The sequence below is a fragment of the Peromyscus leucopus genome, chromosome 8b, assembly GCF_004664715.2.
Source record: "Peromyscus leucopus breed LL Stock chromosome 8b, UCI_PerLeu_2.1, whole genome shotgun sequence".
Classification (NCBI taxonomy): domain Eukaryota; kingdom Metazoa; phylum Chordata; class Mammalia; order Rodentia; family Cricetidae; genus Peromyscus; species Peromyscus leucopus.
Genome location: NC_051086.1, coordinates 94,671,485 through 94,696,051, shown reverse-complemented (window position 1 = coordinate 94,696,051; position 24,567 = coordinate 94,671,485). Strand labels below are relative to the sequence as shown.

Genomic DNA, 24,567 nt, shown 5'->3' with positions numbered 1-24,567 from the left:
GGCATACACTTGTAATCCCAGTACTCAGAAAAAAAGCAGGAATTTGGACTACATAGAGAGACCCTGTCTCAAAAATGAATGAATGAATGAATGAATGAATGATTTGGCAGGTAAAGGAATTTGCCACCAAGCCTGAGGACCTGAGTTCAATCCTACAGGACCCACATAGTGAAAAAGTTGCCCTCTGACCTCCATACACACACCATGGCATATACACTGCAATGCTTAAGTGTGCACAGACACACACAATAAATAAATGTAATTTAAAAATAACAACAACAACAAAAACCCAAAACATTTTCCACTTAAAATATTTGGTAAAATTTACCACTGGAGCCATCTGGACCTGGCATTTTCTCTGTTGGAAGGTTTTGGGGTTTTTTTACACTTTTTTTTTTTTTTTAACAATTAAATGCAGGACTATTTAGGTTATTTCTTATGCAACTTTTGGTAGTTTGAATTCTTCTAAGAATAGGTCTATTTCTTTTATGTCACTGAGTTTATGGACACAGAGTTGCTTATAGTATTCTCTGAGTGTCTGTCTGTGTGGTCTGTACTGATGTCTGTGTGGTCTGTACTGATGTCTGTGTGGTCTGCACTGATGTCCTGTGTGGTCTGCACTGATGTCCTGTGTGGTCTGCACTGATGTCCTGTGTGGTCTGTACTGATGTCCTGTGTCAGTGTCTGTGTGGTCTGCACTGATGTCCTGTGTGGTCTGTACTGATGTCTGTGTGGTCTGTACTGATGTCCTGTGTGGTCTGTACTGATGTCCTGTGTGGTCTGTACTGATGTCCTGTGTGGTCTGTACTGATGTCCTGTGTGGTCTGTACTGATGTCTGTGTGGTCTGTACTGATGTCTGTGTGGTCTGCACTGATGTCCTGTGTGGTCTGTACTGATGTCTGTGTGGTCTGTACTGATGTCCTGTGTGGTCTGTACTGATGTCTGTGTGGTCTGTACTGATGTCCTGTGTGGTCTGTACTGATGTCCTGTGTGGTCTGTACTGATGTCCTGTGTCAGTGTCTGTGTGGTCTGTGTGGTCTGTACTGATGTTTGTGTGGTCTGTACTGATGTCCTGTGTCAGTGTCTGTGTGGTCTGTACTGATATCCTGTGTGGTCTGTACTGATGTCCTGTGTGGTCTGCACTGATGTCCTGTGTGGTCTGCACTGATGTCCTGTGTGGTCTGTACTGATGTCTGTGTGGTCTGTACTGATGTCCTGTGTGGTCTGTACTGATGTCTGTGTGGTCTGTACTGATGTCCTGTGTGGTCTGCACCGATGTCCTGTGTCAGTGTCTGTGTGGTCTGTCCATGTACTTATGTCATCCTTAGCATTGTAATTTGTGCCATCTCTTTATTCTGTCAGTCTGGTTAGAAGTTTATCAATATTACTGATTTTTTTTCCCACAGAAACAGCTTGTAGTTTAATTGATTTTTCTTAATTGTTTTCAATTTCATTGATTTCTCACTCATCTTCTTGTTTTCTTTCTTTTACTTTGTTAAACCTTCTCAGACAGTGCCACACCCCACCCTTTTTGGTTTGGTTTTGAGACAGGATCTTGCTATGTATCCCTGGCTAACCTGGAACTCAGTATGTAGCCCAGGCTGCCCCTATCTGCCAAGTGTTAAAATTACAGGCATGAGCCACCATACTCAGCTTCCCCTAGGAACCTTAAAACATATTTATCACAGCAGACATATTTGCTATTATTTCCATTTTACAGAGCAGGAAGCTGCAATCCAGAAAGAATTACCCCAGCATCCTAAATCTGAGTGGCAAAGCCAGGACTCAAACTCAGGATTTCCTGCCTCCAGAGCTTATTCTGATGACACACTGCCTCTCAGCCACCCAACTCTACGGTCAACCCTTCTTTACATCAGATGCCTCTCCAAGCACCACCAAGGTTAATATCTCAGCTTCCCCTGGACATTCAGTATTTCCCACCTTCCTTCCCACGGGACCCTCAACTTTCCCTCTGAATCTAACTACCATTCTAATTCTCTTGACCAAAACCCAAAGTGGGCCACTTGTCCAAGCAGAACACATTTAAGGAGTCTCGGCACTAACCTTGGACTTGGCTGAACTACAGGTGGTGGAATCTGTCGGTAAAAGAAAGGAAACAGAATGTCAGACCAGGAAGGACAAGTGCGGGTCATAGTAACACATTTTCCTTGCCTCCAAGGTCAGAGGTGAAGGTGTTCTCCCAGGCCCTAGGAGTCCCATTGGTTCTGCTGGCATTTTCTGTGGGATGGCCCAGAGCAGAAGATGATGTCAGCCACCACTTCCTTTAGAGGCAGGAAGTGACATCAGGCTGTGGGCCACTGAGTCTTCACTTGCCCAGGGTTAAGGACAAAGGGGGCTTTTCTCTGGGCCTGGCTCCCCTCCCCCCCCTGCCCCGTCACTCTGAAGCACTGGAGAGAAAATGCCAGTATCGGATGCAGTCCACAGAAATCACAATGGTGCGACACAGCACATCACAGATACTCTGAAGACCATGGAGACCACACAGTGCAGAAAGAGGTGTGTGCCCCACTCCCACCACATGAGAAGGAACAGGGACCCGCACCAAGTGATCGAGTGAAGGAGCAGAAATGAGGTGGGTAAGACACGGGGGCAGTGGGCTGATGACAGAGCCAACATCTACCTGCCCTTAAGGGGCAAGGTCCCTTTTAAAGCCAGTCAAAACCGGTACATCTGGGGGACTGGAGTCCCACTCCTTGGTGTCTCCAGGATGGAGAAGGAACCAGATAACAAAATCCGGCATTGCGAGCAGGTGCAGTTAATCCACACTCTCTGGCAGGCAGGTTAGCGGCCCCTCCCCAGCCCCCTCCCCCTGCAAACGGTGAGAAGAGCAAGATGGCTGACCACACTTTGACACACATGGGGCAGGCGGCAGCGGGTGATTAGAAGAGACGGGGGCTCGTCTACCACCACACTCCCGGTCCCAATCTCATAACCAGGGCTGCTGTGGGGCCCTCTCTCTGGGACAAGAACTGGACTTGCCAGGGCAGTGTAGCCAGACATGAGCTAGTGAAGGGGGCCATTCATTTGCCTCTGAGCGCAGAAGCCATCCTTCCTCTGGACCAGGAGTTCCAGGATGAGTGTCCAGGGCCTGACCTGAGATAGGAGTTGTCATTTTAGAATGGCTTCTAGGGGTGGTATCACTGGTCCCAGCAGAGGCTGGGTCCCCGGACAAGTTTTGCTCATCTTGGTCAACCGGAAGTGTTTGCTCTGCACAGGGAAGGCCACGGAGCTGGGGACTGCGAAGGGGAGCCAGCTGGTGGCGGGGCAAGAGGTCTGGCTTCCTCCCAAGAAGGGAACACAGGGATAGGAGGAAGCAGGGTGGAGCCACGGGCCGCTGTGGACCAGCACTGCCAACTGCTATGTCCGGCTGGGGTCCTCACTGCAGGGACATGTCTACCACTCACGCCTGCCCAGCCTTCTTATAATCACCCGCCACTGTTAGTGACCGAGGCCGCGACACCGCACTATACCCTTTAAATCTCCAACAGGTCCGCTGGAGGAGGAGGGCAGGAGAAGAAGAGGGAGGGGGGACGGAGGTGGTGGGAGGAGATTGAGGGGAGAAGAAGAGGAGGGACAGGGTGCAAGGAGAGAAGGAAGAGAAATTAAAAAAGAGGAATGCACCCAGAAGAACGCCGCCAGCTGTGAAAATGAAGACTCAGGAGAGAGGCCAGTGAAGACGGCCAAACGCAGCCCCGCCCGGGCCTGGGGATGCTGAACACACGGCGGGATTTTCCCAGAGAGGGGAAAGCCCACTATGGCTCATCTTGGGGTGCTGCCAGGCCAGGACCCTGTGGGGGGGCAGGGAAGATGAACGTCTGGCCAGATATCTGGGACCCCCTGGAAGGCAGAACCACCCCATCTCTCCCCTCTCGGGTCCCTGCACTCACCTGAGCCTGGATCACTGGGGGGCACTGTCCTGCCAATGTTGGGCAGGAGGTATTCGATGTTGGGCACTGACTGCGGCTCCTTGTCATCAACAGGGGTCTGCAAACAGGAGGAGGGGTCAGCCAGCCGCCTCCCAGAGGGCTAGCCCGCAGCTCATCAGAACCTCATGATGGGATCCACCACTCCTCCGTGGTGGGCCGTCTCCTCAATGGGAACATCATGAGACTAGATCTGACCGGTCCCATGGTGCTGTTAGGTGTCGCCCCACCAGGACGGAACCCCAAAGACTCCCTCAGCTGAGAACAAGGGCCTTGTCACTCCCATCAGACTGGACTATCCTACACACTAAATACTGGGTTTCCTCAGAGTCTGACCTGCATCTCCCCCATCAGACTGGTGCTCCTGAAGGGAAGGGCTGTGTCTCCTCCATCAGACTGCAGGTGCCTTGGCCCAAGGATTCTCTCTTGCTTCAATCTTTTTTTGTTTCGTTTTATTTTTAAGATTTTACTTTATTTTAACCTTTTTATAGGTCTAGGTAGTTTGACTATATATATTTGAGTGCAGATGGCTGTGAGTGGCCACTGGGGTCCTGGACTCCAACCTGGGTCCTCTGGGAGAGCACCAGATGTTTTTAACCACTGTGCCATCTCTCCAGCCTTGTTTATTTTATATATATATATATTTAAGACAGGGTTTCTTTGTGTAGCCTTGGCTGTTCTGGAGACAGGCTGGCTCACAGAGATCCACCTGCTTCTGACTCCCAAATGCTGGGATTAAAGGCGTCACCACAGCTCAGCTGCCTCTTTTATTTTTAATTACATGTAACTATCTGGGTCTGAGTGTGGGCTTGTGCACTTGAGTGTAGTGTCCATGGAGGCTGGGTGTGTGTGGGGGGTGGGGGTGGGGAGCATCAGAAGTTCTGGAGTTGGAGGTGGTTGTGAGAACTGACTGTGGACGCTGGGAACTATATTCAGGTCATCTGCAGGAACGTTGGGTGTCCTTAACTTCTGAGCCATCTCTCCACCGCCACACCCATTTGAATCTCTCTCTCTCTCTCTCTCTCTCTCTCTCTCTCTCTCTCTCTCTCACACACACACACACACACACACACACACACATAGACACACACACACACAATCTTTCTCGCCCCGCCCCCCCTCCCCCCCCCCGCCCCGGGACAAGGGTCACCTCAGACCATACCCCACCCACCCTCTCATCACTTACTCTCTCTCCTTTGTCCTCGTCATCACTGAAGAACCAGTCTGACTGCAGAAGAGACAAAGGACAGGGTGACATTAGCATGGGGAGGGGGAGTCACAGTTCCACAGCAGCCCTGAGGGCGGCCAAGTCCTAGGAGAGAGGGCTCAGACAGCTCCGTAGCTGTGAGAAACCCTTAGGGGGAGACAAAGGGGGGCCATCATGTGGGAGAGAAATAGATCAGAGCTAGGGAGAGTCCACCACAAGCCACTTGCTTACAGGCTTTTCGCAAACTGGTCCTGGGTCCCTCACTATGGTATCCGCGCCCCCATAGCCAGCCAGAAGGCCTGGGCAGCGGCGCCCTCTAGTGGGCACTGGGTGCACTGACTGTCGGGGAGGCAGATGGCAGCGGGTAGGGCAGCGTCTCCTACCCTACCATCCCTGCCTGGCTCGGCACTGACACCTAGGGTGTCACACTCTACCCAGTGAAGGAAAATACCTGCAACGGTCTCAGCTTCCCTCAGAGACAAAGAGGCAAGAGCCTTCTCATAAATGCCAAATACACTGGACGTGGTGGCTCATGCCTGTGGGGAGCCTGGGGCTAGAGAATTGAGTTCAATGCCAGCCCAGGCTACACTGTGAATTCCAGTCCAGCCTGGCTACAGAAGTCCTTGTCAAACAAAACAAAACAGGTTAAAAGATAAAGTTAAAAAAACAAAAACAACAAAAAAAAAAAAAAACCGGGATCTGAGAATCCAGAGGTTCAGACTACTTACAAATGACCGAATTACATTTCCAGCAGCAGAAGACGGAAGAAAGCAAGGAATGTTTCCTCTCTGTGCTGAAGGAATACCGTTTTGAAACTAGAATTTTTATTTATTTTTTTAAGGGTTTCTCTGTGTAGCCCCGGCTCTCCTTGGGTTCTGTAGACCAGGCTGACCATGAACTCACTGAGATCCACCTGCCTCTGCCTCTCAAGTGCTGGGATTAAAGGTGTGCACCACCACGACCCAGCTGAAAACAGAAATTTTATATCCTCCTACACTCTCATTTAAATTTTAGGACAAAACCAGGCATACTGGTGCATACCTACAAACCCAGCACTAAGGAGGCAGAGGCAGGAGGATTGCCACAAGTTTGAGGCCAGCCTAGTCAGGCCAACTAGGGCTACATGAAAAAAAAAAAAAAAAAAAAAAAAAAAAGGAAAGGAAATTGTAGCATCTTTGTTGTCGTTTTTTTATTTCTTGAGACAAAGTATCGTGTAGCTCAGACTGGCCTTCAGCTCCTGATGCCCCTGCCTCCACCTCCCAAGTGCCGGGATTATAGGTGTGAACCACCACACCTGGCTCTAAAATAGCTTAAAATACTTGAAGGACAATAGTGGCTGCAGAGACGGCTCTGTAGATAAAGTGCCTGGCTGGCACAGTGAGCTCCAGGTTCAGTGAGAGACCTTATTAATAACAATATGGAGAGTGATAAAGCAAGATACTGTCCATTTCTCATCTCCAGATGTGCACACATAGGCAAATGCGTCAGCACACACAGATAACAACAGCACACAAAGATTCACAGACCGGCAGGAGACTAGAAAAGTATACACAGGGGTTATAGAGATGGTTCAGTGGTTAAGAACACTGGCTGCTCTTCCAGAGGACCCCGGTTTGATTCCCAGCAACCACATGGCAGCTCACAATCTGTTGTAACTCCAGTTCCGGAGAATCTAGTGCCCTCTTCTGGCCTCTGCAGGCACTGCACACACATGGGTACACAGACACTCATGCAGATAAACACCCATACATATAAAATATTAAAATACATATATGCAAAAATATTGATTCCTTTAGTAACTCAATAGACAAATCTGAACTAGTGAACATACTTGAAACCTTGCCCTCAATTAGAGAAAATACATTCTTTTAAAACATAAACCCGGCGGTGTTGGCATATGCTTTTAATCCCAGCACTTGGGAGGCAGAGCCAGGCAGATCTCTGTGAGTTCGAGGCCAGCCTGGTCTACAGGCCTGGTCTACAGAGCGAGTTCCAGGATAGACTCCCAAAGCTGCACAGAGAAACCTTATCTTGAAAAACAAAAAAAAAACAAAAAAATCAATAAAAACACACACAAATCATTCAAAAGTCAAGCCTACCCTGGGCCACTGTGGGATTCCAATGGCTCTTCAGAGTCTGAACCGCACAATCCGTATCCTCTACTCACAATGGAGGAAAATAAGAACTAGTGATAATTTTAGAAGCGCTAAAGCCCCTTCCAGACTTCACATATGGAGAAACATGTCAAGGTACACAGAGTGACATCAGAACACCATTACCCATGAAAACCCAGGAAGAGAAACCCTCGATGTCCTTCAGTCCAAATGGCACTTAGACGTATTCATGAAAGAAATCAGCGATAAAGTGGAGTTTCTGAGGAGAAGTTTCTCTCTACAGAAGATGTTGAGAGTAGGCAAAGACAAACGACAGAGCAGAAAAACATATTTGCAAAGAGACAGCCAATCAAGGCCTCATATGCAAAATACAAAAGAACTCTTCAACCTCAAACCTGGAAAATAAACAGACGTGGCCCAAGGCGGGCGGGGGTGGGGGGTGGGGGGTGGGAGCTGGGGCTCGGAGGCAGAGCCCTCGCCTCGCATGCGGGAGGCCGTAGGTTCAATGCCCAGTAGGCAACATGTGAACGAGGCCCCACATCAGACATCCTCCGGGACACGCAGATTAAACAACACAGTACCCATGGGGTTGTCAGAAGGAGGCCAATGATCCTGACAACACCCATACTGACAAGACCTGCAACAAGGCTCGGTGTGGTGGGGTAGCTGAAGCAGGAGGATCCCTGTGAGTTCTGTGAGGCTGCACAGCTCAAGACCAGACTGGGCGGAAACGAAAAACAAAGGAAGGCTTTCATTCATTGCTGGGACGAGATGGCAGGCCACTCTGGATCGCACTCCTGGTTGTTTACTAAGCCAACTACACTCTTCCTGTGACCTGGCAGGTGTGCTCACGTGTGTTAACCCAAGGGATGAAAAGCTTAAGTCCACACACAGGTGTGCACAGCTGTCTGAAGCAGCTGTGTTTGTAATGGCTAAGACTCGAGGCCAGTCAAGCTGTTTTCTGTGGTTGGGACAGGTCCCTCCTGGGTCCAGGCATTAAAGGAAGGCTTGGTCTCAGCTGGCTCCACTTTAAGAGGTGGGGCCTTGTGGCATACCCCTGCAGGGGAGGGTGGCACCCAGCCTACCTGTCTCCTCTCTCTCTTTGTCCCTGGCTAGTAAGGTGAGAAGTCTTCCTCCTCTCTGCTCCAGCTACAGTCACAGTGTGGTATCTCACCAGAGGCCAAAAGCAACAGAGGTACTTACATGAACGGAAAACCTCAGAACCAGGAGTGAAAATAAACTTCTCTCTCAACAAGTTAATTATCTGTGATATTTCACTACAACGACTGAGAGCTGACTAATAATATCCTTCGGGAGAGGAACACATGCACAAACCATCATATACCCAATGGGATTTTATTCAGCAGCAGAGCCAGGGATGCTGGTAATCTCAGCACTTGGGAGGCAGAGGCAGGAGGATGGATGCAAGTTCCAGGGCAAACTTGTCTTACTCATCAAGATCTTGTTTCAAAAGCAAACAAGCAAAACAGCAAAAAGAAAAGAGGTACTGAGTCATGAAAAGACTCGAGGTGACTCATCTGCACCCCAGAACCGCTGCTGTCACCAGTGGGCTTCCCTGTTACCAGTGACTCCGGCTACACAACAGTGTAGAAAAGGTAGACCGTGGGCACAGTGTAAGAACAGTGGTTACTGGGTTGTAGGGGGACGCAGGTCAAGCACACTGGAGGGCCAGGGCTCTGGCAATGACTGTGTGATACTACAATGACAGTCACATGCACATCTGTCCAGACCCACAGGACATACCGGGGGTAACTCTAATGCCAACTATGAATGCCAGGAGGTGGTTAAGATGAACTGTCCGAGTCTCAGTGGTGCTGGGCATAGAGCCCAGGGCTGTGAACTGAAGTCTTCTAGTAGAACCGGGTTCAATACCCAGCACCCACAGGGCAGCTCACAACTGTCTGTAACTTCACTTCCAGGGGATCCGACATCTTCACACAGACATACACGCAGGCAAAACACCAATGCACATAAGATAAATAAATTCTTTTTTTTGTTTTTTTGTTTTTCAAGACAGGGTTTCTCTGTGTAGTTTTGCGCCTTTCCTGGAACTCACTTGGTAGTCTGGGCTGGCCTCGCACTCACAGAGATCCGCCTGGCTCTGCCTCCTGAGTGCTGGGTTAAAGGCATGCGCCACCACCGCCTGGCTAAAAATAAATAAATTCTTAAAAGAAGAAGAAGAAGGAGGAGGAGGAGGAGGAGGAGAAGAAGAAGGAGAAGGAGAAGAAGAAGTAAACTAAAGAAAATTGTGACCTTGTATCCAGTTGTCAGAAAATAGAGGCAACTGAGGCAGATGAGCTAAGAATCCTACTTAATGGAGCTACGGGGTAAAAACCTGAAGATACAAGAGGTAAGAACAATCTTAAAGTAGGCAAAAGTAAAGTGTGAAGTTAAAAAAACATTGAATTGTTGTGGTGGTGGTTGAGCCAGGGTCCTACAATGTAACACAGGCTGGCTTCAAAGTCACAGACATCTTCCTGCCTCAGCCTCTGGAGTGCTGGGATACAGACATGAACTGCCCAACCATACCAAAAGATGTTTAAAATGAGATACACAAATCTTTGACAAGTGTGATCAAGACAAATGAAGATGGGCTGGAGAGATGGCTTAGTGGTTAAGAGCACTGGCTGTTCTTCCAGAGGTCCTGAGTTCAATTCTCAGCACCCACGTGGCAACTAACAACCACCTGTAACTCTAGTTCCTGGGGATCCAACACCCTCTGCAGACATAATTCAGGTAAACACCTATGCACATAATAAACATTGGAAAATGAACAACTGAGCTATGCTGGAGATTTAGCTCAGTTGCAGTACTTGCTTAACATGCCAAAGCCTTGGGTTTGATCTCTAGAAAGGCATAAACCAAGAGGCAGGAGGACCAGAAGTTCAAGATCATCCTGAGCTACTTAGCAAGTTGGAGGCCAGCCTGCTTTTGGGAGACAAGTCTCAAAATATAAACATCCCGTGAAGCCTGACAACAAGGGGCAATGCCAGTCAGGGAGGCTGGATTTGACCCCAGTCCCAGGGTAAGAACCCCAAAAGGCAGCTATAGAAAGCCAGGGAGTTGACTGTTAACAGTCTAAAAAGTGGTCACATTCCAGAGGCAGAGGCAGGCAGATCTCTGAGTTCGAGGTCAGCCTGATCTACAGGGTGAGTTCCAGGACAGCTAGGGCTACACAGAGAAACCCTGTCCTGAAATAAAACAAACAAACAAACAAAACAAAACAAAAACCCCCGAGTCTGAAAAGTGAAAGTGGGGGCTGCTGTAGGCTCAGTTCAGGCAAGAAGCACAGACCCCACCCTCGGTGGGAGCTGAGAAGAAGCCCTGAGCCTCAGATTCACTCGTGATTCGTGATTCGTCTCAGCAGCCGCCTGTCTGAATTCACTGCTGCAGAACCTGAAACCTCCAAGGCTTTCCTTCACACCAGGAGCTCCATCCCGCCAGCAGGGGGGAGTATCACCGAGGAGGCCTTAAAAGATGGAAGACAGTGCCAGATCTCTGCACTGAGGTTACTTCCCATACCCCCAACAAACACATCTGGGAGACCCCCACCCTAGGGGTCTCAAGAAGGCTAGAAAAATCTGCCCATCCCACAGGTGGCAAAGCTAAGTGTGGCTATAGACAGGGGGTCAACTAAAGGGAAGAGATGCTCTCGCAAGAGCTTGTCCAGCACAGACTCGATCGACACCAGCGTAAACCCTGGGGAAGGCAGCTGACCATGAGGCCAGCCGACACCGCCTGCCCACTGCAGAGAACTGGCAAGTTCAAGTTTTGGGGAGCCAGGAGGTGCTCTCTTTAGTACCTCAGTTTTTCCTTTTAACGCTTCTGTGCTCCCCACCAGACTCCTCATCCCCCACTCTTCTTAAAAAACAAACAAGCAAAACAAAAAATTGAAACACAAGATAAAATCAAAACGCTACCAAAAAGAATAGAGGAGAGCTGGGTGGTGGTGGCGGCGGCGGCGGCGGCGGCGGCGGCGGCGGCGGCGGCGGCGCGGCGGCGGCGGCGGCGCACGCCTTTAATCCCAGCACTCGGGAGGCAGAGGCAAGTGACTCTCTGTGAGTTCGAGGCCAGCCTGGTCTCCAAAGCGAGTTCCAGGAAAGGCGCAAAGCTACACAGAGAAACCCTGTCTCAAAAAACCAAAAAACAAACAAAAAAAGCAGATAGTAGAGGAAAACAGAACAAACGGGAAAAAGAAGAAAGGACACGGAAAGATTACTCATCATAGAAAAGAAATGTGCAAACAAAATTAGAAGAGTGTGTGGAAAGGAAAAAAGATAGAAGCATACTTTTTAAATACAATGGAGAGGACACTGTTGGAAGTGTGCTGAGAGGAGAAGAGGGGCCAGGCAGCACTCTGGCCCCGCCCCGCCCACCGCTCCCCTGCAGCGGCAGTGAACTCAGGAATCTGTCCTCATGTAGCAAAACAGACATCTTGCCTGAAATAAGTCTTGGGAGAGGGCCAGGGCGGTGGCTCCCGCTCTCTGAGAGAACAAAGCAGGAAGGTTCATTGCAAGTTTGAGGCCAACCTAGTCTGCATTGCCAGGGCTACACAGCAAGACCCTGCTTTCTGTTTGTTTGGTTTTGGTTTTTCGAGAAGGTTTCTGCATAGTCCTAGAACTCACTCTGTAGACCAGGCTGGCCTCGAACTCAATTGCCTCTGCCTCCTGAGTGCTGGAATTAAAGGTATGTGCCAATTTTTTTTTAAAAGCTCTTGTTTTTTCTTCTTCTTCTTCTTCTTCTTCTTCTTCTTCTTCTTCTTCTTCTTCTTCTTCTTCTTCTAGTTACCTGATATTTATTTATTTGTTTGTTTATTTATTTATAGTTTTTTAGCACAGAGTTTCTCTGTGTAACCCTGGCTGTCCTGGAATTCACTCTGTAGACCAGGCTAGCCTTGAACTCAGAGACCAACCTGCCTCTGCCTCCTGAGTGCAGAGATTAAAGGAGTGAGCCACCACCCTACCCCACCCCACCCCAGCTAATTTTCATTTTTTAAAGATTTGTTTATTTTTATTTTATTTGTATGTTTGCCTGCACACACATATGTGCATTTACTTAGTGTTTAAAAACATTGTGTATTGTGTTTGTGTGTGTGTATATATTAGAGAATATTTTGCAGGGAGTCTATTCTCTCCTTCCTAAGGATCCCAGGGATTGAACTCAGGTCTTCAGGCTTGGCAGCAGGCATCTTTACCCATTGGGCCATCCCACTGGCCCTGAATTTGTGTTTAAACTTTCTTAATATTGGGAGATCTTTGTATTTTCTGTGTCTAGCATGTTTTGATTTGCTTTTTTTTTTTTTTTTTTTTTTTGGAGACAGGGTACCTCTGTGTAGCCCTGGCTTTCCTGGAACTCGTCTGCAGACGAGGCTGGCCTCAAACTCAGAGATCTGCTTGTCTTTGCCTCCCGAGTGCTGGGATTAAGAGTGTGCACCACCACAGCCTGGCTTCCAGCATGGTTTGACATTGTTGCTTTTACAGTAACTGTTTCCTCTTCTCTTAGTGGCACTGGGGATTGGGCCCTCAAGGGGTCTTCAAATAACCCAGCAGTGACATCCAAAACACAATACAGAAAGAAACCAAGAAACATGAAAAAACTGCCAATAAACTTTTCCAAAAGCAGATATTCTGAAATAGGGCTGGAGAGATGGCTCAGTGGCTGGGGGCACTTGCTGCTCTTGCAGAGGATCTGGGTTCAGTTCCTAGCACCCCCATGGCCAACACCTCTGTAGTTCCAGTTCCAGTTCTAGTTCCAGAAGCTTCTATACCCTCTGCAGGCATGTGGTGCACATACATACAAACAGGCAAAACATACACATTACATATACAGTATATACACACACATATATATGAATGAGATACTGTAATAGTAAGATGCTAGATAAGTTAACTAGAAAAAATAATCAGTTATTGAAAGAGGACGAATAACAGACAGATAAACTCAATTTAGGATCTGGTGAGGAGAGTCAGCAAAGTAAAGGAAAAGGTTAGGAAAAAAAAAAAAAACCCAAACAAACCAAACCAAACCAAAAAAAACAAGCCGGGCAGTGGTGGCGCACACCTTTAATCCCAGCACTGGGGAGGCAGAGCCAGGCGGATCTCTTGTGAGTTCAAGGCCAGCCTGGTCTACAGAGTGAGCTCCAGGAAAGGCACCAAAACTACACAGAGAAACCCTGTCTCGAAAAACAAAAAAGAAAAAAACAAAAACAAAAAAACCAAAAAACGGATTTGGGAAAAAAATAGAACTGTTGGAAATGAAAATCCGATAAAAGCCACAGTAGGAAGCCGAGCCGACGGACTCAATGGAGCAGAGAAGGAACGTCAGGGATGGAGGATGCGCAGTCTAGTTTTATGCCAACAAACACAAACTAGAGGCACTCTCAACTGAGAAAACGTCCACATAAGATTGGCCTATAGGCAAGTCTGTTGGGCATTTTCTTGATTAATGATTGATGTGGGGAGGCCCAGCCCACTGTGGGTGGTGCCTCTCCTGGGTTCTATAAGAAAACAGGCTGAGCAAGCCATGGGGAGCAAGTCAGTAAGCAGCACTCCTCCATGGTCTCCGCTTCATTTCCCGCCTCCAGGTCCGTGCCTTGACTTCCTTTGATGAAGGACTGTGATGTAGAAACGTCAGCAAAACAAGCCCTTCCCTCCCCAGGTTGGTCATAGTCTTCCATCACAGCTACTGACTAAGACAGAGGACAGATGGACAAAATACAACAGTCTAACAACAGAGGAAAAACCTGAGCGTGACCACAGTGGCTAGGAACCCTGACTCGTGATCAAGAGACCAAACCGAGGCAGTCACAGGATAGAGCTGAGATTAAAACTCAAAGCATACAAACTCTGTTCTGTGAATACAGCAGACAATTGCCAGATCCAGAGAACAAATGGACACCCAAAGAGAACCCCAAACAAGTGGGAAGAGCCTCTTCAAGACAGATTACAGGCGACATGTAAACATAAAAAGAAACAATACTGTCCGCGGTCAGGGGAAATGTGAACTCATCTGCATCAGAAATACACAGACGCCCTCACCAGCTAGCCAGAAGCGAGCGAAGCATGGAGCTGTGCCTGTCCAGCCGGAGAAGCATGTAAAGAGCGGCTAACAGGGGCCCAGCACAGCTACTGCTTACACTGACAGGAAGGAAGAACATTTCAGGATGCGCACACTACAGCAGTTCTTGACAGACATGCCAGTGCTGCAGAAGACACAGGCGTCCTCTCCACAGAGGAGAAGAGAGCCTCAATCAGGAGAACACACGAAAAAGTAACTCTCATGAGGAAGAGATACACAAAGGTCCAGCAATAAACCTGAAAAATCCTTAATAGTACTGGGGAGCAAAGACAAACAATAACCCAAGCCGACAAATGACAGGAATTAGTAAACACCACTCAGTTATAGCCTTTCATGTAAATGATCTCAACCCATCAATAAAGAAACAGAGACTAGCTGGCTGGATTAAAAAAAAAAAAAAAAAAAAAAAAAAAATCCAGTTATCTGTTTCCAAGAAACACACTTCATCGCCAAGATTACTACAGACAGAGTCAAAGGACAGACTTCAGTCCATCAAGCAAATGGGAGCTGAAAACACTAGGGTAGCAATTCTAGTGTATACTAAGTCAACTTCAAAACAGAGTCAGAAGAAACAGGCTGGGTGGCTGACTCAGTTGGCAGAGCGCTTACCCGACATGCACAAGGCTCTGAATTCATTACTCAGCGTGGAAAAAAAAAAGCCACTGTCTTTGGACCAGAAACATTAATAATAAAAATTATTTGAGTTGAGGATGTAGTTCAGTTGGTAGCATGCTTGCCTTGCATCCATGGGGCCCCGGGTTTGATTTCTAGCACCACAGAAACCAGACATGTAGTATACACGGAGGTTCAATGTCACCCTGGCTATGTAGGGAGTTTGAGGGCAGCTTGGGCTACATTTTCAAGGGATCCAACACTCTCTTCGGACATTCATGGCCTAACATCCATACACACAAAATTTTTTTTATTAAAAAAGATGGTCTAGCTGGGCGGTTGTGGTGCACACTTTTAATCCCAGCACTTAGGAGGCAGAGACAGGTGAATTTCTTCCAGTTTGAGGCCAGCCTGGTCTACAGAACAAGTTCCAAGACAGCAGAGCTACACAGAGAAACCTTGTCTTGAAAAACCAACCAAACAAACCAACAAATAAATCAAAAAGAGGCTGGAGAGATATCTTGGTGGTTAAAAGCACTTACTGCTCTCCAGAGGACCTGGTTTGGTTCCATTACCCATGCTGAGCAGCTCACAGGCACCTTAACTTCTGCAGACCCTACACCTTCTTCCAGCCTCCATGGGTACTGTGTGCACATACACACATAAACACACATGTACACATTATTATTTTTTTAAAATCTAGCTGAGCATGGTGTCTTTAATTCCAGCACTTGGGAGGCAGAGGCAGGCAGATCTATGAGTTCAAGGCCAGGCTGGTCTGCAGAGTGTGTTCCAGGACAGCCATGGCTACACAGAGAAACTCTCTCTCAAAAAAAAAATCTAGAAAAAAAATTTAAACAACACTATAGATCAAATGGGCTTAACTGGTAACCACAGAATATTCCTTTCAACAGATATGGAGGACACCTTCTTCTTATAGAGCCTTCTCTAAAATGGACTACATTCTAGGCACAAAGCAAGTCTTAACAAATATAAAAGATTCAAAATAATTACATATATCTTATCAGATCAAAATGCAATAAAGATTGAAATCAAGAGTAAAAGAAAAGACACAGATACTTGGAGACTGAACAATACATTGTCTAGTGACTCACTAGGAAACCAGGGAGGGAACCCAATTCAATTTCACACCAGGCGGTGGTGGCGCACGCCTTTAATCCCAGCACTTGGGAGGCAGAGGCAGGTGGATCTCTATGAGTTTGGAGCCAGCCTGGTCTACAGAGTGAGATCCAGGAAAGGTGCAAAGCTACACAAAGAAACCCTGTCTCGAAAAATAAAACAAAACAAAACAAAAAAAGGAGAAAGAGGGGGCTGGAGAGATGGCTCAGAGGTTAAGAGCACTGACTGCTCTTCCAGAGGTCCTGAGTTCAATTCCCAGCAACCACATGGTGGCTCACAACCATCTGCAATGAGATCTGGTGTCCTCTTCTGACCTGTAGTCATACATGCTGTATACAAAATAAATAAATAAATCTTTTTTAAAAAAAAAAGGAGAAAGAGAGAAAGAAAGGAAGGAAGGAAGGAAGAGAGGAAGAAAAAAAGAAAGAAAGGAAGAAACTTTACAGCAATAATAAGTAATAATAAGTACTTCATTAAAGATAAGAGGGTGCCAGCAAGATGGCTCGCCTGGTTAAGCTGCTTGCCATGCAGACCTAGTAACCTGAGTTCAGTCAACCGATGGGACCCACCAAAAGAGAGAAAGAAGGAACTGATGCTACAAAGTTGCACTCCTACCTACACACACACACACACACACACCACAGCACAGCACCTGTGCACTCCCCCCCACAATAATAGTAATTTTTTTCTAAATCAGAAGGATGTGCCTCAAGGTCTTATGCAAGTGAGAATAATCCAAACACCAAGCAATGGATGTCAACAAATGATGCAGATCATAGAGAAACAAATGAAATAGAGACTAACAGAGCAAAGGGATGGATAAAATAAAAAGCTGGTTCTTTGAAAAAGATAAATTAGCCTGGTATGGAGGCACACCCCTGTAATCCCAGAGGATCAAGAGTTCAAGGCTAGCCCCAATCACATAACCTGGGCTACATAACACCCTTTTCAGGAGTGGAAGTAAAATTTATACAACTAGGGAAAATCTAGAATAGCTTAGGAAGTACCTTTGAAAACTTACATTCAAACAAACAAACTGGGAACCACAAGATGATATAAACAGATCCATGAAAACCATCAGATTGAAGCAGTAATAAAATGCCTATCACTGCCAAATTCTACCAACCTTTTAAAGAGCTAACAACACTCCTGAAACAGTTGGTCCCCCAAATAGAAAGGGGAGAACACCACTGATGTTACCCCACAAAGCCAGAATATACCGATACCAAAACGAGGCAAGAATCCAACACGGAACACAACTACAGACCAATCTCCCCGATGAGCAGACACAAAAACTCTCAACAAAACACTTGCAAGCCAAACTCAAGAATACATTAAGAAGATCACATACCATGACCAAGGTGGTTTCATCCAGATGTACAAGGGTCAACATGTGCAAATCAATAAGTGTAATACAATGTGTAAATCTATAATAAGGACAAAATGATGTGATCACCTCAATAGATGTAGAGAAGGCCTCTGACAAAGTTCAAGATCCCTCATGACCAAAGCATGGCACAAACTGGGAACAGAAGGAACATATATCAACATAGAAAGTCCATGTGTGACACACATAGAGCCAACATTATACTAAATGAGGGAAATGAAAGCCATTCCTGTAAAATCAGGAATGCAATGAAGTGGCCATTTCATCACTCTCATTCAGTGTAGAGGTTGAAGTTTTCACTAGAGCAATACGAGAAAAAAATAAAGGGATACAACCATGAAAGGAAGACGCCAAAGTATTCCTATTTACAGACAATATGATCCTACATTTAAAAGTCCCAAAGGACTCCACCAGAGGACTCTTGGATCAGATAAACACTTCTAGTAAATAATAAAATGAACAGACAAAAAGCAATAGCCATTCTATATATCAGTAATGAACTCGCTGAGAAGAAACTCTGAAAAAAAATCCATTTAAACAGTAAACAACAACAACAAAAAAAACCCCAAAAAACCCAAAACACCAAAAAATCACCAACCCTAGGGGGGCCCGTGAGATTGTTCAGAAGGTAAGCCACCAAGGCTGCAGCCTGAGTACAGTCCTAGGGACCCACTTGGTGGCAGGAGAGGACTGACCCCAGCAAGCTATCTTCTAACCTCTACAAGTATGCAGCGGCACACATGCCATCTCCTGCCCCGACACACAGGTGGGCACAGGTGCTCGCTGCCAAGCCTAACTATCCACGTTCAACCCCAAGTGCCCATGGTGGAAAGAGACAGCAGACTGCTCTAAGCTGTCCTCTGACTTCTGTACGCATACGCAATAGCACACAACCATGGCACACATATGCCCATGTACATGCATACACACAAATTATTTAATTAATCATTTTTAAAACTCTAAGAATAAATGCAACCAAGCAGGTGAAGAAAGATCTCTACAATAAGAATGGTAAGACACTGAAGAAAGACCAGAAGATACTAGGAGATATTAAAGGTGCTCTTGTGCTGATAAATTGGCAGAATTAATACTACAAAAATGGCTGGCTTACTAAAAGCTGTGTATAAATTCAACACAATCACCATCCAATTTCCAATGACATTCTTCAAAGAACCAGAAAAAAAAATAAATATAAAATTCATATGCAAGCCAGGTGGTGGTGGTGGCGGCGGCGGCGGCGGCGGCGGCGGCGGCGGCGGCGGCGCACGCCTTTAATCTCAGCATTTGGGAGGCAGAGGCAGGTGGATCTCTGTGAGTTCGAGGCCAGCCTGGGCTACAGATCGAGATCCAGGACAGGCACCAAAACTACACAGAGAAACCCTGTCTCAAAACAAATAAACAAACAAGTTCATATACAAGTACAAAAGACTCCAAATACCCAAAGCAATCCCAGATAGACAGAGCAGTGCTGGAAACGTCACAATTCCTGAGCTCACACTCTACTCCAGAGCCCTAGTGATGAAACAGACCAAGGATAGGATAAGAGGACCAAGTGGGCAATGTGCATCCGTATGACCCCAGCTCTGGGAAGTAGAGGCCGGAGGATCAGGAGTTCAAGGCCAGCCTCAAAAAAAGAAAGGAAGAGGAAGGAAGAAGGAGGAAGGTTGAGAAGAGGAAGAGGAGGAGACAAAAAGCAACCAGTACTGTTGAGGATGTGAGGAAAGAGGCTTCCTCACTGCTGGCGGGGACACGAACCGGTGCAGCCACTTCAGAAGTCAGTGTGGAGGTTCCTCAGGAAACTTAAAACTGAAAATGACTTGTATAGCCATGTTTACCACTGTATTTTTTCACGATCGCTAAGAAAGGAACCAGCCTGGATGTCCACTACCAGATGAATGGATAACAAAAAATGTAATACACACACAATGGAATTTTATTTAGTCATAAGGAAAATAAGAATCATGACATCTGCCAGAAAATGGAAAGAACTATAGATTTTTTTTTTTTTTTTTTTGCTTGTTTTTTTGTTTTGTTTTTTCAAGACTGGGTTTCCCTGTGTAGCTCTGGCTGTCCTGAAACTCACTCTGTAGACCAGGCTGGCCTTGAACTCAGAGATCCACCTGCCTCTGCCTCCCCACACGCAGGCACCATGAAAATAGAAAGGGATCTTGTTTAGGGAGAAAGAGATCTTAAGGGATGGAAAAGGAAAAGGAGAGGGTACGGAATACTTGTGATGAGAGAGCAGAAGAGATAGCTACTCCGATAGAGGAAGGAGACTAGAGAGACGGGGCAGGAGCGGCTCAGACAACTCGGTGGGTAAAGGTGCTTATCGCGCAGGCCTGGCAGTCTGGGTTTGATCCCTGGGGCCCTCCCAAAGTAGAAGAGAACCAACTCCAGAGCTGCCCTATGAAATAAAAGAGGGTGCAAAAAAGATGGGGGGCAGCGGGGAAGCAGGCTGTGCAATGACATGTATGAAAACGCCATGATGAAACCGTTACTTTGTAAACTGCCTTAAGGTTTAAAAAGAATTATAGAGAGAAAGTGGAAATAACTACACATACAACATATAGACAATTAAAGTGGGACACGTGGGGCTGGAGAGATGGCTCAGAGGTTAAGAGCACTGGCTGCTCTTCCAGAGGTCCTGAGTTCAATTCCCAGCAACCACATGGTAGCTCACAACCATCTGTAATGAGATCTGGTGCCTGCAGGGATACATGCAGGAAGAACCCTGTATAGACAGTAAATAAATAAGTCTTTAAAAAAAAAATTCTATGAAGTCCAGGATGGCCTTGAATTTGCTCTTCCTGCCTGGCACGGGCCTCTTTCCTATTGTCACAGTTGACGAGACAGCCTGGCATGGAGGGCTGGGGGCCACTCCCAACACCCAGGAGGGCACAGTCAGACTGTGACGCGGCTTAGTGGGAGAACTCTGGCATAGCACGGCCAAGGCCCTGGGCACCATCCCTAACACAGGAAGAAGACAAAAATGCCAAGGCTGAGAAGTGCTAGGGTCCCACAGTGCTGAATAAAAGACTAAATCCCCCACCGCAGGCTCTGGACGCCAGCTGACTCGGGGAACACAGCAGGGCTGTGGGGTGACCTCCACCAAGCGCCTGGGGCTGCGCTCCTCTTTGCTCTGCGGAAGTCTTGTTCACCCTTCACTTCCCACCCTGGATGCCTGGAGACCCCTGCCTGCTGGCTGCTCTAGGCTTCCCGTGGTGACAGAAGCCCCTGTCGGAAGCCATTTTGGCTGAAACTCCAGGTAGAGTCAATGTTACCCACTAGTTCCAGCGGTCACTGTCTGGCCAGGGCTGACCAGCCTCTACAGCCTACCCCTGCCCGGTCTCTGCCGCTCCTGTAGAGAGCCCCTGGCCTCTCAGGTGGGTGGCCGGAGGGGGATGCAAGGGCGGAGCCTGCTCAGCATCAAAGATGTCCCCAGGCCTGGGAGGCGAGAAGGGAAGGTCGCCAGCTCAGCTTTTTGTCAGAACGAATCCCTGGGTGGAAAGCCCAGCAGGCCGAGCCTCAGAGATCCACTCACTGCTGACTCATTGGCTTAGCAAACAGAGCGTTCGCCATGCACACCCTAGGCCAGGCGCTGAGACAGACATGCACTCCTGTGACCCCATCCCCCACCCCAGGCACAGCCGCTGCCTCTGGAAGAACAGGCCTGCTAAGGGCCTGCTTCCTCTCTTAAGGCTGCTGTTCCAACCCCTGTGTTGGCCACAGACCTCAGGCTTCTGGCAACCTCTCCAGAAACCGCACAGCCAGAAGCCTTCCTTCCCAACCATGGCTCCTCCTGTGGGAGTCTCTGGAGATCCTGGTTCTCGAGAACAAAACCTTCCCAGGACTCAGGAGATTCGTGGTACCGACAATTTTAGGCTGGGTGGAGAAGAGGCCACAGTGCTCACTCCTGCAGCCATGGCCCTGACCACGGGGTGAAGGATGGATAGACAGGCCACAGAGTCAGCATGATCGAAGTCCGCTGCTGCCTCATTCCCTGACCTGAAGCCTCGTTCCTCAGCTCTGGCCGGAAGCGGGGAGGTGGGAGGGAGGGAGCACAGACTTGGGTAGACAGACCTGTTTGAAATCCTGGAGATGCCATCTTTTGGTGTGCGATCTGCAAGTCACCACCTCCCTGAGCCCTGATTTCCTCATCTAAAAAATGGGGTTAACAGAGCTTCCTTCCTGTGACCAATGACTAACCTTACTCCTTCTGCAGAAGAGGACTCTGGGCCCACCACACTTTGTGGCTGTCACAGATCGGTAAGTAGGAAATCTTTTGATTCACAAAATCATCCCTGAGCCCCTAGAAGGCAGCAAACTGCCTTTTGGGTGGGCTTCAGAAGACAGAGGCCTCTATCGCCCTCTGCTGGCCACTCTGGTTTCTTCATCCTTCCTAGACAAAAGCAAGGATCCACCATGGTGGTTCTCCACCTATGGGTCACAACCCTTTCATGGGGTCACCTAAGACCATCAGAAAGCACATATATTTACTTTATAATAAATAACCGTAGCAAAATTACAGTTATGAAGTAACAACAGCATAATTTTATGGTTAGAGGTCACCACAACACGAGGAGCTGTATTAAAGAGTCACAGCATTAAGAAGGTTGAGGACCACTGATGTAGCAGAATACAGGGGGCTCCCTGGACCCTCCAGGAGTCGGAAGGGAGGTCAAGCAGTGACTTGCACCAGAGCACCATGGAGGATGTGGCCTTGGTCCCTGCTCCATTTCCTACACCATCTGTGCCCCCTGACCAGGCGGGTGTTAGGGCCCAGACCTCCTGACACCCGTGTGCCCAGTTCTGCTGGCCACCTCCACCAGAACAACCTGAGGACCCTCTGTAGCCAGGCTCCACTATCCCTGCTCCTCCCTGACTCTGATTCCACCCCTGTTCCTCTGCTAACTAAGGACTTGGATGCAATGCTGTTTTGCCTTGATGGCATCCTGTCACTGCTGAAGGCCATGCATCCCCCAGCAGTATCCTCTTGGGCACTGGGGTACCTGTGGGGTACCTGGGGTACCCAGACTGGGCAGGAGCAGAGCCTGGCCCTGGGCACTTAGGCTGGGCAGGAGCAGAGCCTGGCCCTGGACACCAGACTACAAGCACACAACGGGCACTTACGTGCTGGATCAGCGTCTCCACGATCTTGTAGCGGTCCGGCATGTGGGTCACCATGTCTGTCATGTTGTCCTCAGATGTCCTTACCAACGTTGGCCCGAAGACCAGAGCCAGGTTCCGGGGCTCCATCTGGGTTGGGGAGGGGAAAATCCCAGGATCATTGCTTTGAGCATGACCACCGGTACCCTTCACTCCAGGTCACTGAGACTCCCATCCCCCACCTGATCTGTCCGAGATTAGGGCTGAACATCCCACATGGGCATGGAGAGGTTTGCCAGGTGAAGTACAAGCCAGATGTTTAGCCTCTCTCATTTCCAGACCTGGCAGCCATGATCAGTGCCCACCTCACACACCCATCCAGGGTAGCCCTCGTGGTTAGTGACAGTATGGGGATTCTGGTGTGGGAGACATGTTGGAGACTCTAGTGTAGTTTAGAACAGGGAGGAATCCCTTCATTCCTCTCCTTTTCTCCACTGCAGAACCAAAAGACAGAAAGAACTGGATTAGGAAGATGTAAAGGGAAGGGATTGGCGCTGGACCAGAGGACAGATGCCACTTGGCATGGGGCACAGTGGCTCTTGGCCTCTACATGGCCCTCAGCAACTCAGGAGCTGGCTCTGTGAGGGAACGGCGCTGGCCCAGCTGCAGGCTGGTGCACTGGCCCAGTGTGGTAGGCATAGACTAACAGCCTTAGGAGATGGGGACTACGGGGCCTCAGATCATGCTGAGGAGGCACGAATTCCGTGCAGCCAGTGCTTCCCAGACTCCACCAGGGAATTACACACACCTTGTTTTTCTCGGAGTGGTCAGCAATGGTCTTGAGATGGCCCACGAGGAATTTAAGCGTTTCATAGTAGTGTCCTGGGAGATCCCGGATCTAGGGGACAGGAGGAGGGAAAAGGGACCAGGCTGTGGTGATCTCTCCAATCCAACCTCCACCATGCTCCAAAGAGACTCCCATTGCCCCACCACAGGGAGCTGGAATCCACCTGCCAACCCCCTTCCTTGGTTCAGATGGGGAAACTGAGGCTATCGGTGGAGAAAGGCTTCTCCAAAGCCTCTGGGGGGATGGCACCAGGCTGCCCCTCCTGCCTGGCAGGCTCCTGTCCTCACCAGCTTCCGCAGAGTCTTCATCCTCTCCCTGGAGTCTTCTATCCGATTGGCCTCGATGAAGTCATTGTATTTGTCTAGAAGACAGGAGAGATGCTCAGAGGTGGAGGCAGCCCCTTCCTCACTCGGGAGCTGAGCATTCCAGCCAGGAGGAAGGCTTTGCTGCAGGGAAGACCTGGACTTTTTGCTGATCCTTGCAAAGGGTCCCCACCCCTGTCTTCAGGCCAAGGATCTCAAGACTCAGTAGGTCAGAAATAAGAAGGGCCTTCAGACACCTCACCGACCTCAACAGTCCTCAGCTTCTGAGGTTCCCAAAGATGTCCCAGGAACTTTAATACCGAAGCCCTTTTTCCCATGCTCCCTGGGGGTGCAGCCTCCATCAGGTTAGCTGGGATAGAACTTCCAGCAAATAAGGATTTAGCATGGCCAGGCCCTCAATACCATCCCCAACACCCCAAAATATAAAACACAGTTCGTCCAGATGAGCCATCTGTAAGGACCGCCAAGAATATGGTTTAGGGCCAGGGATATGGCTCAGTGGGGGACAGGCTTGCTGTACCAGCATGAGGACCAGGATGCTGGACCCGCAGCACCACATGGAAAGCTTAATGTGACGGGGCTGGAGAGATGGCTTGGAGGTTAAGAGCACCGACTGCCCTTCCAGAGGTCCTGAGTTCAATTCCCAGCACCCACATGGTGGTTCACACCTGTCTATAATGGGATCTGGTGCCCTCTTCTGGTGTGTAGGCGTACATGCAGACCACAGACAAAGCACCCATATTCATAAAATGAACAAATAAATAAATCTCAAATAAAAAAAAAAAAAA

General features: G+C 48.3%; 1 protein-coding gene across 1 annotated transcript in view; it reads right to left on the bottom strand.

Annotated features, from left to right (window-relative positions):
- LOC114688092 (rho GTPase-activating protein 23-like) overlaps positions 1-24,567 on the bottom strand; it is a 94,375-nt gene that overhangs the window by 6,119 nt on the left and 63,689 nt on the right. Inside the window, 6 exon segments of the mRNA XM_037201193.1 lie at positions 2,066-2,097; positions 3,910-4,006; positions 5,132-5,173; positions 22,634-22,759; positions 23,418-23,507; positions 23,744-23,817. Of these exon segments, the coding sequence (XP_037057088.1) occupies positions 2,066-2,097; positions 3,910-4,006; positions 5,132-5,173; positions 22,634-22,759; positions 23,418-23,507; positions 23,744-23,817 (461 nt within the window).